The following is a 17,083-nucleotide window of genomic DNA, read 5'->3' as shown; positions in this document are numbered from 1 at the left end:
AAAATCACGAATCCACTGAGATATGAAGTCCAAGAAATCCCAATGAGGATGGAAATTTTCACTCAAGTACAACACGGTCAAATTGGAGATCACCAAAAACAAAGAGTTTCAATGCAGTTAGGGGAAAAAAAGATTACACTGAGGTAACAGCCATAGGACAACCAGTTTAAAAAAAAATAGAATGACATCCTTAATGATTTGAAAGAAAATTCTACCCATCTACATCTAAAATTTTGGGTGGGGGTGGGAGGTACCAGAGATTGAACTCAGGGGCATTCAACCACTGAGCCACATCCCCAGCCCTGTTTTTTATTTTATTTAGAGTCAGGGTCTCACTGAGTTGTTTAGCACCTCGCTTTTGCTGAGGCTGGCTTTGAACTCGCAATCCACCTGCGTCAGCCCCAGGAGCTGCTGAGATTACAGGCATGCACCACCACGCCTGGCCATAATCATAACTTATGTTCATCAATACACACTGTAAGAAAATTAGAAACCTATAACTTGGAGAAGATATTGACAATACATATGCCTGAAAAAGATAATAAAATATGAAAAGAATAAATGCAAATCAATAAAAAGAATATAACTCAATAAAACAATGGAAAAAAATAAGAATAGGCATTTCAAGAGGAAGCATATTGTTAATGAACTTATCAAGAGATGCCCAAACTTGCTAGTAACCAGAAACATCAAGACCACAATAAAAAACATTTACACCAACTTTTATTGGTAAATACTGAGAAATCTGACAATGTCAAGCCTTAGAAAAGATGTGAATCAAGAGGGTATATTGTACATTCCTATTGGGCATAAAATTGATCCAACCACTCTGGAAAAATATTTGTCATCATCTTATAAAATTAGGTATTTGCACACCTTGTAACCCAACAATTTCAATTCTTTGTCTATACTCAAAAGAAATGTGAACATATTAGTACCCAATGATTTGTATAGGAATGGTCATGGTAGCACTGATTGTCATAGCAAAACCAAACTGGAAATGACCAAAATGCCAATCAATAGGAGACTAAGCTACATTCAACAACCTGAATGAATCTCATGAAGTTTCATGAAAGAATAGAATAGAAAAAAACTAACTAGGAACACATAACATGGTTAGGAATTGTTAATAATGTTGAGTCTAGGGCTGGGGCTATAGTTCAATGGTAGAGCATTTGCTTAGTATACAAGATACCTTGAGTTTTTCCCCAGAAGCACTGCCCCCAAAAAAGCTGAATCTAAAAGTAAGTTCCTGAAATTCTCCTCAGTATATATCCAAAAGAAATGAGTGATTATTTTTCTAAAGTACTATGTACAAGAATGTTCATGGCAACTTTATCAATAATAACCCAAACCTAAAAACAAACTATCCATCAATAGGAGAATAGATAGATAAATTGTGATATATTCACACAATGAAAGACTATAGAGCAATGAAAAGAATAATTACTACATGCAGAAAATTTGAATTATCTCAGAAACCCAATCCTTAGTAAAAGAGGTCAGATACACAAGAAAGGGACCTCATAAATGGTCTCATTTATATAAGAATCAAGAAAATTAGGCAAAACTAATCTGAGGACAAAGGCCAATTTCTGCTAGAAGGAAGGGACATAAAGGAAGACTTTTGGGTTTTGAAATGCTTTGCATTTTCATCTGGGTGGCTCTGTTAGTTTTCCATTACTGTGACGAAATACCAGAGAAAAATAAAGCAGGAAAGGTTTATTTGGCTCACGGTTTCAGAGGTTTCGGTCTATGGTTATTTAGTCACACTGCTTTGGAGCCATGGCAAGGTGAAACAGGGCAGGCAGCAATGTGGCGGAGAAGTTGTTCTCCTTATGGTGGCCAGGAAGCAGAGAGAGTTGGAGACAAAATATACCCTTCAAGGGCAAGCCCCCAATGGCCTAACTTCTTTCCAATAGTCCCCATCTCCTAAAGTTTCCATCACCTCCATTAAGTTTATTGAACTATAAACCCCTAAGTGGATTAATCCATTGATGAAGTCAGAACCCACAGGAACCAATCAGCCCCAAAAGGTCCCACCTCTGAACATTGCTGCCTTCAACACAAGAGCTTTGGGAGATATTTCTGATTCAAACCACAACAGTGATAATTACACAGGTGTGTGTGTGTGTGTGTGTGTGTGTGTGTGTGTGTGTGTGTATACATGTCTATATATGAATTGAGATTTAAGATTTGTGTACTATGGTTTTTGCCTTAATAAGAAATTTTTTTTAAAGCAAGCCACAAAAGACATTATAGCAGCTTATCTTTTGGTCACTAAGCCATAGAATTTATTTATTTATTTTTTTTTATTTTTTTTTTTTATTTTTTTTTTTATTGTTGGTCGTTCAAAACATTACACAGTTCTTAATACATCATCTTTCACAGTTTGATTCAAGTGGGTTATGAACTCCCAACTTTTAAGCCATAGAATTTAAATACGATAAAATAAGAAGAGAGGAAGGATGAGACAGAGAACATAAAATTCAAGTAGTAGAGACCAGGAGAAGAATCCTGAGCCGACTAGTTCTTGGGGTTTGTAGTGGTGTTAGTATTTTTGTTACATACAGGAGGACCAGGTGTGAGCTAGTGATGACACTGTGTGTCATGGTTTAGATATGAGGTGTCCCCCAAAAGCTCATGTGTGAGACAAAATGTGTGAGGCAAAATGATTAGGTTATGAGGTGTGACCTAATCCACGGCTTAATCCACCAGTATGGATTAATTGGGTGATGACTGTGGACGGGCGATGGTGCCTGGGCGTGTGCCCTTGGGGTTTATATTGTGCTTGCTCTTTCTGCTTCCTGGTGCCATGTCCTGATCTGCTTTCCTCTTCCACACTCTTCTGCCATAATTGCTCTCAGGCCCAGAGCAATGGAGTCAGCTGTCTGTGCACTGAGACCTCTGAAACACGAGCACCAGATAAACTTCTTGTCAGGCCCTCTCCACGTAGCAGCAAAAAGTTGACTAAAACATTAAATCATGACCCAGGGTTGTAACCAATTTTTCCTTCTATTCATGGCTTTGTTCTGGTGCTGGGGGCTGAACCCAGAGGGCACCTGATAAGCGGGCTCTACCACTGAGCCACACGCCCCAGCCTCTGCTTTTTCATATGTAAAAAATGTTTATGGCACAGATCTCTGTACCCTGGCTACGTACCTGATAACGTTTCCTAAACTGGTTAAACTTAAGTTAACCCGTGATCCTTCTTTCAATCTGTCCCCTTCAGCTCCTGAAGATCTCTGCCTTTCACTTCCAGCTAAATCTACCAGATTAATGCTGGATTGTTTGGTGAGGGCTTTGTCTAGAAAAACCTGTAGGGACACACACAGGCCGTGCTGTTAGAGCACCCAACCTCTTCCACATGCTCAAATGGTTCTTGGGATTGTATTTCAAACTCAAAAAAAAAAAAAAAAAAAAGCAACAAAATGAAATTAATCAGCCATTCACAGCACCAGCCTCTTTACAGCAGCATGACCAGGCCCAGGCGTCTCACTGGCCCCTTCCCATTACTGCAAAGCTCTTTTCTGAGGAAATACTAGACATCAACGATTGCTCTGGAGTATCCATGGTCATTGAGATTTAAAAATGTAAAATACTGGGAAAGTTGCAAAATAAGTAATTGTTCAGGATTGTGTGGTCCTACAGTGGAACAAACTTCCATTTTAGAATCGTACAGATTCTCTTGCTGGTGACATGCACTTAACCTGTAATGTGGTGACAGTAGCACATTATTGAGATGTCATAAGGGTTCAAGGTAATAGATGCAAAGGTCCTAACACATGCCCGGCATGGACTGTGAGGTATTCCTATTACTGCTGACCCCCTCTGAAAAGCAGGGCTCTAAATCTCTTCACTTGTTTATTTGTGGCTGATTTCTTCTCTTGCCCTTAAAATATGAAGTCAAATAAATTACCAGGGTAAACCATGTAAGAAGTTTGTGAATTTTACTAACATTGTAAAATCAAGTGACTAGCCCTTAAAAGTTTAAAAAGTTCAGCACGCCTGTAACCCCAGCAGCTTGGGAGGCTGAGGCAGGAGGATCCTGGGCTCAAAGCCAGCCTCAGCAACTTAGTGAGGCCCTAAGCAACTCATCAAGGCCCTAGGCAACTCAGCAAGACACTGTCTCTAAATAAAATAAAAAAGGGCTGGGGATGTGGCTCAGGGGTTGAGTGTCCCTGGGTCCAAACCCTGGTTCAAAAAAAAAAAAAAATTTACAAAGTTCTTTAAACTGTATTATCTCATTCAAGTCTCCCAACTTTTGTGGGAGGAGAGCTATGCATCTTATTTTACAGAAGAAGAAACTGAGGGTTAGGGAGATTATTTCTCCAAGTGTTAGAGCTGGTCAATAAAAAAGTCAGACTTCTGCACGATCCAGTGTTTGTCCACCAATCATGGCTGAGCACAAGATGATTTTCATTGATGCTTACTTTATCTACTGCTAGTACTGTGGCTTACAGGGTAGAATTGGTACAATCATAGTTAACTACAGTGTTCCCCCAAGACTTGTGAATTGCCATTTCTAGATCAAACTAAGGATATTATACATATCAGTCCTTGATACCCTGCTAATAATACAGAGGAGAAAAGCCCACTTTAGTGGACTTTAGAAGTAGAAAGTCACATGGTACATGGATTACCTGGTTTCCAAGAATTAATCCAAGTATCAGAAAGTACTTCAGTATGTGGCCCTAGGCTCATGGATCTGATATTGCTGGTCCTTATATTGGTGAGATATAGGCCTGCTACTGATTCAGTTCTCCAAGATAAACTACAGAGTCATGGTCATATCTTCACAATTTACTCCTTGATCAACTTGGGGTCAAAATTCATTTCTCACAGCATGAAATGTACTTGAAGGACAACAGCTAACAGTGTCCTCTGGGCACTGTCAGCATCTGGTGTGTGGTAGGACTCCTATATGAGCAATAGTGCAGAGTGGGGCACGGGTATGAAGGTAAGGGGTAGGCAGTAGAAGAACAAGTCCTCACTTTTTCCTCCTTCTGACCCTATATTCTATGATTGGAAGCAGCCACTTTAACCCATAAATCAAACTGGGCTCAGGAGGCTGAGACAGGAGGACCATGAGTTCAAAGCTAGCCTCAATAATGGCGAGGCGTAAGCAACTCAGTGAGTCCCTGTCTCTAAATAAAATACAAAATAGGGCTGAGGTTGTGGCTCAGTGGTTGAGTATCTCTGAGTTCAATCCCTGGTACCAAACCCCTGACAAATTGGGAAGGATCTCACAGTATCCACGAACCTATTATGCCATTCGGGACCCTCCCTAAGGTCACCAGGACACAGATAGTCACCTGAACCTCACCTGCTTGAGCTGAATAGTGATGACCATGTGGGATCTGCTGCTGCTGGTGTTCATGTTGGTCGAAGCTGTGGTCCTGATTTTTGTTCCTTGTTCCATCAGCTTTTCAATTTGTGCATAATTCTCACAAGGCACAGACTTCAGGCCTTCCACATAAAAGCCCAGCTGTTGGTCTTCCCTGACTTTTAACCCACCAGGTTTTTTGGTTCTAGACAGCAAATCTCTTATCTTTCGGCGGGGCGGGGGAAGAATGTAAACTTCAATTAGTCAGGAATCTTTAGTGTTTTATTTATGCCTACAATGTAATAAGAACTCAATAAATAAATGAATAAATTTAATATTAAATTTCTGTAGGGTGCAGATGAGGGTGTAGCTCCATGATACAGTGCTTGTCTAGGATGTGCAGAGTCCCCAGGTTCAATCCCCCGTGCAGGGGGAAAAAAAATTCTGTGGGTACCAGACAACCTCATAATTGAACTCAGTAAAAAAGAGAGAAATGGATAAGCAAGAAGAAAGAAACTGCCAGGCACGGTGGTGCATGCCTGTAATCCCAGCAGCTCAGGAGGCTGAGACAGGACGATGGTGAGTTCAAAGCCAGCCTCAGCAATAGTGAGGCACTAAGCAACTCAGTGAGACCCTGTCTCTAAATAAAATACAAAATAGGGCTGGGGATGTGGCTCAGTGGTCAAGAGCCTCTGAGTTCAATTCTTGGTACCAAAAAAAAAAAACACACAAACAAACATATGAACACTTGCTAAAGATTTAATTTTTTCCTGGATATTTAGAAGCTAGGTATATAGCTCAGTGGTAGAGCACATGCTTAACATGTGCAAGACCCTGGATTCCAGCCCCAGTACGACCAACAACAACCAAAAAGAAATTTAAAATTTAATATCTCTTATATACTCTGTAAATAAACAAACTAAATTTATACTAAATTTGGAAATAAGGTCATCTTCCAAAGTAACCCAGCTAGCAGTTGAGAAAGCTGGGATTTGAAACCATGTTCTGTATACTGCTCTCATAGGGAGCAAGCTGCATACAGTCTATGAGGCAAACTCAGGCCACCAACTGTTTTTGGTGTTTCACATTTTCAAATTGTTGGAAAACTGAATGAAAAATAATATTTCATGACACATGAGAATGATGTGAAATTCAAATTGCAGTGTCTCTAAATAGTTTCATTGGTGCACAGCTGCATCCACTCATTTCCGAGTTGTCTCTGGCTCTCATTGTTCTACAACAACAGAGTTGAGTAGTTTTCAAAAGACAGTAAGATTCTAAAAGCCTAAAGGATTTATTCTCCAGACCTTTGCAGATAAAGTGTGCAGACCCCACACAACATCACCTGGATTGACGCTAATGACCTCAGAATATACAGACAGGAGTTGGCATTCAAGCTGGACCTTGAAGTTGAATGGTTTCTTTGGGGGCAGAAAAATCAGGAAAAGTAGACATAGAAAGGCTAGATGTCTAGAAAAAGGATATGCTCTGGAAAGGAGGAATAGTTCTGTGAGACTGGAAGAATAGCACATGCAAAAATAAAGCTTAGGAGGAAGCTGAGAGGTGGGTAGAGCTGGGAAGGGCTCATCTGAAAAAGAATCACTAAAGTTTGTATGTGAGAAAATATAATCTCTAGGGCTGGGTATGTAGCTTAGTGGTAGAATAAGTGCTCAGCATGCACAAGGCCCCAGGTTCAATCCCCAGAACCAAGGGGGAAAAAAGTATTAAAAAGAAAATACATAATCTCTATTACCTGTTCATTGTAAATTTCCAGCATACTGAATGTAACCTGTATAGAGAAGAGCACAAGTAAATGTTCTCTTGAAACCGTCATCTTTGGGGAATCATACACACACACACACATATTATATTACATATAATATATACTCATATATATACACATAAATATCTCAAATGTTTAACAAAGAAAAGATAATATTAAATATTAAATAGTAAAGCTCTATTTAACAAGCAATGGGTTATCAAATAATTTTAATGCTATTGGAGAGGTTCTTTTTTCTTTATTTTTTAAATTAATTATACATGACAGTATAATACACTTTGATACATCATATCTGATGCAGTATAATTTCTCATTCTTCTGGTTGTACATGATATAGAATTCTACCAGTTGTATAATCATACATATATATATATATATGGCAATAATGTCTGATTCATTCTACTATCCTTCCTACCCTGGTACCCTCTCCCCTCCCTTCACTCTCCTCTGTCTAAAGTAACTCTATTCTTCCCTAGCCTCACCACTTATTGTGAATTAATATCTACATATAATGGATAGGTTCTTCATAGAGGAAACACATATTCTCTACCCTACTAGAAGAGAATAGATCTGGAGTAGAGGGTAGATCTGGAATATTGCTAGCCAAGCTTTAGCCTCTTCAGCAGGATTGGGGAATCATAATGGCTCTAGTCTAGAGATGTTTGCCATGCTCTACTCATTATAAACCTGGCTTGTCTCTTGGTCACCCAGTGATGAGTCTTGCCAATGAAGTCTCAGGACCACAGAGCATATGATTAGGTTCAGAGTGATTGGGTAAAAATGAACAAATAACCAGGGGCTAGCAGACAAGAGAAGTCTCTAATGTGAAAGAGAAAACAAATAGAAAATAGAAACTTAGAAAATACAAACAATGCAGAGAATAGAAAGCATTTTTAAAATCCCTATAATTAATAGTCTCAGAAAAAAGTTACACCCATAAAAAATAAAATAGTGTTCTATTAACTGGGAACAATCAGAAAATAAGAAAGAGTATTTGTAAATTAAATTTATGAATAAGAGGCAAAATTAAAATAGAGTTAAGGGCTGGGAATGTAGCTCAGTGGTACAGCACTTACCTACCATATGCTAGGTTCTAAGTTCATTCCCCAGCATTGCCCACCTCCCCAAAGAAAAGAGTCGGTGGGAGGGGGGAGCATCTTCCAGAATGCAGAACAAAAGGCCAAGAAGAGGGAAATAGGTGGTAAAAGATATTGGAATTAGAATGCATGAGATTAAAAGCCCAAGTAAAACTTCCAGAAACAGAAGAAATGGTGGAGGAAATTAAAAGATAGACAAAATTAGAAAGGTTTCCTGAAGCACAGGAATCTCTACATTGAAAAGGGTCCCATGAGTGTCCAGCATAAAGAATAAGAAAAGACAATTAAAAACATTAAGAATAAAGAGAAAATCCTCAAGGCTATCTGAGAAACTGACCACCAAAAAGATTGGAATCAAAGTGACAGCAGACTTCTAAGCCACAACATTGAAACTTATAAGACAATGGAAATATATTTTCGGTATCCTTAGCTAGAATGCTATTCTGGGTAAACTTGAACCAAGCATGGAGGTCAGAAAAGATACTTTCAGCGGTGTCAAGGATGCAAAGAATATATCCCTCGTCCACCTCTTCTGAGGAAAAGGATAAAGTAAACCAAGAAAGAGGAATGTATTGCATGTAGGAGGCAGGGGAGCCAGCAAAGAAGAATGTTGAAGTTCCAGAATAGCAGGTTTGCAGCAGCTGGAGAAATACTGTTCCAAATCTTAGCAGGAGAATAGAAAGCTTCTGATGAAGGATATCTAAGAAAAATAAGAGAACCAATAAATTGAGTAGATGGCAAATATTGTTAATAGGCCCATACACTAATTTGTAGCTCTGAGGCAAAGATTTATAGAAAACTAGACATAATTTTAAGAAAGGTAAAGAAATTTTAAAACTCCAAGAAAAATTAAGTATAGAAAAGATGTATGCAGTAGACAATATTTGCATAGCTAAAATGTTAATTACTATGGATTTAACCATATTTTGTTATTTAACTCTATAAAAATATATGGGAGAAAAAAAGATCATGGTGGGAGTCATTCGTGTGGCCAAGTTAAATTCTGTACTACTCTAGTAGGAAAATAGTAGATATTCTCCCAAACTGATTCCTAAGAAGAGAAGAACCAACATTATTTTTAAATATGGTGATAGTAGGGCACACAGATAAAGAATTGGAGATGAGAACTGGGGAAGTAATAGAGAAGTGGGGAGGAGAATGGAGGAGGATGGTGGTTTCCATGATAAGTTGCTCACAATTACAGCTATTCAATACTTGACAAAGGTGCCAAAAATATATTTTGAAGAAAAGACAAGCCTTTTTAACAAATGGTGCTGGAAAGACTGAATAGCTATATGTAAAAAAATGAAATTAGAACCCCATCTCTCATCCTGCACAAAAGTCAAATTGAAATGGATCAAATCAGAATTAAACAGGAAACCTTGCAACTGCTAGAAGAAAACATAGGGTCAACACTCCATCGTGTTGGTGTTGGCACTGGCTTCCTTAACAAAACCCCCCAAGCACAAGAAATAAAACCGAGAATCAAAGTGGGATAAATTAAAAAGTTTCTGCACAGCAAAGAAAACAATTAAGAATATAAAGAGAGCCTACAGAATGAAAATAATCTTTGCCAGCTACTCCCCTAATAGGGGATTAATATCCAGGCTATATAAAGAACTCAAAAAACTTAACACCAAAAAAAAAACTTAATAAATGGGCAGAAGAACTAAACAAAAACTTCTCAAAAGAAAAAACACAAATGGCCAACAAATATATGAAAAAATGTTCAACATTTGTAGCAATCAGGGAAATACAAATCAAAACTACACTAAGATTTCATCTCACTCCAGTCAAAATGGCAGTTATCAAGAATACAAATAATAATAAATGCTGGTGAGTATGTGGAGAAAAGGGTACACTGTACATTGTTGGTAAGACTGTAGAAAGTATGGTTATTTCTCAAAAAATACTAGGGATGGAACCACCATAGGACCCAGCTATCCCACTCCTTCTGTATTTTCCCAAAAGAACTAAAATCAGCATGCTCTAGTGATATAGCCACCTCAATGTTTATAGCAGTACAATTCACAGTAGCTAAATTATGGAATCAATCCAGATGCCTGTCAATAGATAAGTGGATTAAGAAATTATGGAGTTCTACTCAGCCATAAAGAAGAATGAAATCATTTGCTGGATGGAAATGGAGAAAATCATGTTAAGTGAAATAAGTTAGATTTAGAAACTTAAAGGTCAAGTATTTTCTCTCATATGTGGACACTAGAATAAAATAAAAGAAAGGAGGAGGGAAGGATGGGATATCATAAAGATACAGAGAAGATCAGTGTCATAGAAGAAGGAGAGAGAGAAGTGGAGTGGAAAAGAGGAGGCAATGCAGAATGAATTCTTTAAAAATTATGTTATGTGCATATAAATATACCACGGAGATCTTCACCTTTATGTATAAGTAAAAAGAACCAATCAAACATAGATAAATAGATGAGCAAAAGGAAGTCAAGTAGAGTAGAGGAAAGAGAAAGAGATCATGAAATTAATATGAATTCCATGTATGTATATTTCTATGAACCCAATTACTATATAAAGCTTTACTAGAAATAAAGCAAATAGTCCACTGGGTGCAATGGTGCACACCTATAATTCCAGGAATTCAGGAAGCTGAGGCAGGAGGATTCAAGGTTAGCCTCAGAAGCTTTATAAGACCCTGTCTCAAAAATAAAAAATAAAAAGAAAGAAAAAGAAAAAAGATGGATGAGGTGTTAGGGAAGAAGCTCAGTGCCCTGGGTTCAAATCCCAGCACCCCCAACAAAAAAATAATAATAAATAAGTGAAGTGTTCAATGGTTTGGGTTTTTTTTTAATAGAAGCAATCTTTTTAAAAATTTTTTTAGTTGTTGATAGACCTTTATTTTATTTATTTACATGCAGTACTGAGAATTGAACTCAGTGCCTTATATATGCCAGGCAAGTGTGCTACAGCTGAGCCATAGCCACAGCCCCCTCAATCCAGTGGTTTTTAGGATACAATTGTCATGCCAAACTCAGATTCTGTATTGTAGGTTAAAAATAGTTTTAAAAAATGTATCTGTACTGAACATGTACAGACTTTTCCCCCTTATTTCTGAAATAATATGATATAACAATATTTATATTGTATGACAACTATAAGTAATTTAGAGATGATTTAAAGTATATGGGATTACACACAAAGGTTATATGAGAATACTGTGCCATTTTATGTAAGTCACGTGAGCCTTCAGGGATTTGGGTATCCAAGGGAGTTTTGTGGTGGGTGGTCTAGGAACCAATGCAGGAATGACTATTCAGAGGATTTTGCAAGCATCACCACAGCCTATATTTAGAATTTGCCCTCCTCCAGTATCCACAATGAAGTCCTTCACCACCATTTCCCATTTTCTGCTGTCTCCCCTCCCCGACCCACCCCTAGGAACCTCTAGTCTTCTTTCTTCCTGCAGAGACTTTCTGTTTCTGGCCATTTCATAAAAATATAATCAAAACTTTGTGTTTTTTTCCCTTACCATAATATTTTCAAGAGTTGTCCTTATTGTAATAAGCATTAGAATGTCCTTTTTTAAAGCTGGATAATATGCATTGTGTGAAGATACATTTTATTCATCTATTCATAATCTGATGAACATTTGGGTTATTTCCACTTTGGGGCAATTGTGAATATAGTGCTATACAATATTTAAGTTCAAAATTTTATTTGGAGCTGGGTGTGGTGGCACATACCTATAATCCCAATGGTTGGAAGGCTGAGGAAGGAGGATCGCAAGTACAAAGCCAGCCTCAGCAACTTAATGAGGCCCTGAGTAACTTAGCAAGATCCTGTCTTAAAATAAAAAAATTTTAAAAATTTTAGGTTTGCTAGAGATGTGGCTCAGTGGTAAAGAAACTCCAGGTACAAAAAAATATTATATGGACATATACTTTCCTTTCTCTTGAGTATTTGAGTTCTTAAACTATACTTGCATTATTTTCAAATACTTTTAATTAAAAAAATTGGAGACACTGAAATGTTAATGCTATTTAGTTGGATTGAAGAGATTATGAGTAACCTATTTTCTAACTTGAACATTACATTTAAATTCAGAAGAGTAATTAAGATAAAAAAGGATGCAATATTGAATTTTCATAACACCAATTTAATCTCTTCTGCCATTTAGACAAAGCAGAAACACAGACTATGAATACAGGTATTTGTTGATGTTTTGCTATCATGTTTTAAATTTGATCACGGTACTAGTTATACTGCACCTTGAAAATGTCACCAAGCTTCAGTGAATCTAAAATTTAGTATTGGATCTTCTATGCCAGGTCAAGTAAGAAGTTATATGGGACAAGTAAACAACAAAGTCACATCTTGGGGGCTGGAGATGTAACTTAGTGGCAGAGCAAGTGCTTTACATGAAGGAGACCTTGGGTTCCATCCTAGCCTCAAAATAAATAATAAAAGCAAATAAGAGGAGACCACAGCCACTACTCTGGTGGAAGAGAAGAGCAAAGGGAACTATAGACTTGAATCAGCTAAGGTTGATTCAACCTCAAGAGTAACCCCTTATTAGTGTTAGCAATTCTGTCTGCTTCTACGACACCCAGTGTTTTTTAAATACATGTCCTTGGGGATGGGTATGTAGCTTAGCTGTAAAACTACCCCAGCACAAACACACACACACACACACACACACACACACACACACACACACACACACAAAATGCACTATCTTAAAATAGAAATGCTAAAAACTTTCATTTGGGGAAGGTGTTCAAAATGAAAAAAAAAAGCCATTATTCAAAGAAGGTATTCTAGAATAATGCATACCTGGTATTCTTGATTTCTCCCCTGATTCTCAATTGCTTGAAAGAGTTCTTCACACACACTTGGAATAATACCCTTGTTTGCACCAAATCCAATCATGGAGTAGCTTTTTCCAGAGCCAGTCTGACCATAGGCCAAGAGAGTAGCATTGTAGCCTTGCCATGCACTGTCCAGGATTCCCCTCCCGATATCATGGAAAACATCTCTCTGGAAAGAGGATCAAAGGTGTCAGTCAGCATTATGGTTTGCAGGATATTTACTTATACATTCCTTCTTTTCACAGTGCTCCTAAGGCCTAATAAATATTCTGGTTTTAATTAACTCCACCTTAATTAGTATATGATCGACTGAAACACAACTCAGACGCTTAGAGCCAGAAGAAGTAAAATTGGAAACCAAAAAGAGCTTGTAGGTTTGGAAGACACTGCACATTCACATCCATGAGCTACAACTGGTATACCTTGAACTAGCTCATACCCACCAGTAATTACTTTGTCTATTTTATAGTCTTTACAAAAGATAGGCTATGTCTTTAAAATTGGGCAATTAGACAAAAAATTTCAAGGGACCCAGACCAGTCAAAGCATTTTCTATTTCTTTATTGTGTAACCCAAATAATAACATCACAAAGTTAACCCAGACTAATTTTAGCTTTCTATGGGTGAACTCTCTTTTCACCAGACCCAGTGGTTCTGAAGCATTTCTCCGGCGCACACGCATGCATGAATACCCACACACACAGAAACACACACACATTATATCTTTTGGATCTTGCAAGTCACCCAAAGGCACATGTGTTAGAGGCTTGGTGCTATTGGAAGGTGTAACCTTGAAGAAGTGGAGCCTAGAGCTGGGCATGCAGCTCAGTGGTAGAGCACTTGCTTAGCATATGTGAGGCCCTGGGTTCATTCCTCCAATGCTGCAAAAAAATAAAAAATAAAAAACAAGATGAGGCTTAATGGGAGGTTTCGGATCATTGGGGGATACCCTCTAGAAGAATTCTGGGAGCCTTTCTCTCTTTCTCTCTTTTGCATTCTGGCTGTGAGGTGAGAGGCTTTGTTCTGCCACATGCTCCCTGTCGTGATGTACTAGCCACAGATGCAAAAGTAATGGGCCCAACTGATCAATGGATTGAAACTTCTAAAATTATAAGCCAAAATAAACCTTTTCTTCTCATGAGTTGATTATCTTCGGTGTTTGTTATAGCTCAGAAAGCTGATTAATATATATACCTTTTAAAAAAAATTTAAGTGAAAGATACCTGTGTCACAATTGCTTATAAGAGGGCATGTGGTCTGGCTCTTTTTGTTATCTGGGGTATAGCCATTGCTAGCAACAGTTCTCTTATTTGAGGCTCTTTTAAAGGGTACATTTCTCCCTCTCATCTAATGCCAAAAATAAAACAGGAAGTAAGAATAATATGCTACATTTATTAATATATTTACTAGAAAAAATTCATATAACTTTTATTTCTGAGAAATATGTACATATCAGCTTGGTGTGATTTTCATAAGGACAATAGACAATAATCAGTTTTCCTATAATATTTGTTTTCCATAAGAAAGAAATTGAAAAGTCAGTGGAGCTTCAGGCCTGAAATGTAGAATTTGATCTATAGTTTACCAGAAGGCTGTGACCATACTTTTACCAGAAAAATATATTTTTATAATGGCTGTCTACTTTAGCCAAATCTCGGATCACTAAACCTTACTAGGTTTTGCTGTATTTCCTTCTCAGCACTACATTTCTAATTTCTTCCCATCCACCATTGATAATCAAATATAGGAAATATTGTCTTACACTACACTTCATTGTGTTAGCCAGTTTTCTACCAATGCAACAAAATACCTGAGATAATCAATTTATAAGAAGGAAAGGTTTGTTTTGCTCACAGTTTCAGACCATGGTCGATTGATATAATTACTTTGGGCTCATGGCAGAAGTACATGGCAGGGGAGGCCTGTTCACTTCATGGCAGCCAAGAAGCAAACAGGGAGAGGAAGGTGTTAGAGTTCCAATAGCCCCTTAAGCACACACCCTCTATGTCCCAACTTCGAAGGTTCCACCACCTCCCAAGAGCTCCACAGGCTGGGGACCAAGCCTCCAACACATGGTCCTTTGCAGATCATTTCCAATAGACACATGAAACAAAAATTCTACAATATTTTAGTAGGTGCTCAACAAAAACTCACTTTGGGATAGGAGAAGTTGACAGGTTTCCTTATAGTACAATTCTTAAAGTCTTTTGAAACTAATTATTGTTAATATTCACTGAGTCATCCATTTTAAGTATACCATTTGATGAATTTTAACATATGTAGTGGGCCATGTGACCATCACTACAAACAAGATATTTTGTTTCATTTTAATCTCTCCAAGAATCCCCTTGTGTTACTCTGCAGCCAGGTACCTCCTCCCACCAGAGGCCACTGACCACTACTAATTTACTTTTATATATATATACATACATATATATAATTTAATATATATATAATTTATATATATATACTTTAATATATATAATTTCCATAGAAGTGGAGTTGTATAGTAAATACAGTCTCATGTATTTGATTTCTTTCATTTAGTATGTTGCTTTTGAGATTCATCCATATTGTTTCATGTAATCAGTGTTTTCTTTTTATTGCTGAATTGTATTCTACTTTATAAATACATCATGACCTTATTCATTCACAAGTTGGTGGAAATTTGAGTTGTTTCCAGTTTGTAATCATTATATATAAAGCTGCCATGGACATTTGCATACAGTTATATGTGAGGAAATATTTTTTTCTCCTAGGGTTGTATGATTAAGTGTATGCTTAAATTTGGAAACACTTTATTTTCCAAAATAACTAAACAATTTTGCATGTCCATGAACACTGTATGAGTGTTCCAGGTGTTCCACATGCATGTCAACACTTAGTATTGTCAGTTTTTAATTTTTGTCATTCTCTTGGACGTATACTACTGCTTTATGAGTATTAGTTTGCATTTCCCTAAGGAATAATGAAGTGGAATATTTTGAGACCCTATTTCAAAATAAAATTTAAAAAGGTTCTAGGAATATAGCTCAGTGGTAGAACACTTGCTTAGCATGTGCAAGCCCTGGGTTCAATCCCCAGAGCAAAACAATAAAAATAAAAAACATTTCAGTAGAGTAATTTACTGTCTAGATTTGGGTAAATTCATTCTATGATGTTTGCACAATAAAAAAAATCACCTAATGACACTTGTTTATAGTATATCCCTGTTGTTAAGCAATGCATTACTATGATTTGTTATGGCAGCCCTAGCAAACTAATACAGGTGACAAGGTACTTTTCAACAAATAGCACCAAAGATCCTGGATATTCATATGGTAGGCCAAAGTAAAATCATTTCTTCATACTTTATAAAATCAGCTTAAAATGGATCATACACCTCACTGTTAGAGTTAAAATTATAAATCCTCTATAGAAAAAAAAAGAGAAAAATTATTGTAATCCTAGGACTGGCAAAAATGCCTAAGGGGCCTAAGGGTGCAAAAAAAATAAAGAAATGTTTTGTTAAGTAAGCCTTTTTTTTAAGAGAGAGAGAGAGAGAGAGAGAGAGAGAGAGAGAGAGAGAGAGAGAGAATTTTTTAATTTTTTTTTTTTTTTTTTTTTTTTTTTTTTAGTTTTCGGTGTACACAACATCTTTGTTTGTATGTGGTGCTGAGGATTGAACCGGGGCTGCATGCATGCCAGGCGAGCACGCTACCGCTTGAGCCACATCCCCAGCCCCTTAAGTAAGCCTTTGTTATGAAAACAATAAATTAAAAGGCAAGCCACCAAGAAAGAAAATATTTGCAAAACAAATATCTAATAAAGTATCTAAAATATATAATAAATTCTTATAACTTTATTTAAAAAGAAAAATAAATCAAGGTGTCTCTTTCATTTCTGATTTTCATTCTTTGTATATTTTTGGAAAATTTGGCTAGATATTTATAAATTGATCTTTTTGTACCAAATTTCTATTTCACTGATTTTTCCTATATTGTTTTACATTGCATTTGTTATTGCTTTTATCTTTCTTACTTCTGTACTTATTTTGTGTTTA

The 17,083-nt window shown here is 37.0% G+C and overlaps 1 protein-coding gene across 1 annotated transcript in view; it reads right to left on the bottom strand.

The window, feature by feature from the left end:
* The window catches only part of LOC101957045 (kinesin-like protein KIF28P), a 73,421-nt gene that overhangs the window by 27,428 nt on the left and 28,910 nt on the right, over positions 1-17,083 (bottom strand). The window contains exons 3-6 of the mRNA XM_078024679.1: positions 13,007-13,210; positions 7,080-7,115; positions 5,327-5,551; positions 3,163-3,317 (exon numbers count right to left, since the gene is read on the bottom strand). Coding sequence (XP_077880805.1) covers positions 3,163-3,317; positions 5,327-5,551; positions 7,080-7,115; positions 13,007-13,210 — 620 coding nt within the window. The remainder of the gene's footprint in view (positions 1-3,162; positions 3,318-5,326; positions 5,552-7,079; positions 7,116-13,006; positions 13,211-17,083) is intronic.

The sequence above is a fragment of the Ictidomys tridecemlineatus genome, chromosome 10 (assembly GCF_052094955.1).
Source record: "Ictidomys tridecemlineatus isolate mIctTri1 chromosome 10, mIctTri1.hap1, whole genome shotgun sequence".
NCBI lineage: Eukaryota > Metazoa > Chordata > Mammalia > Rodentia > Sciuridae > Ictidomys > Ictidomys tridecemlineatus.
This window is presented reverse-complemented; position numbering and strand designations above follow the sequence as displayed.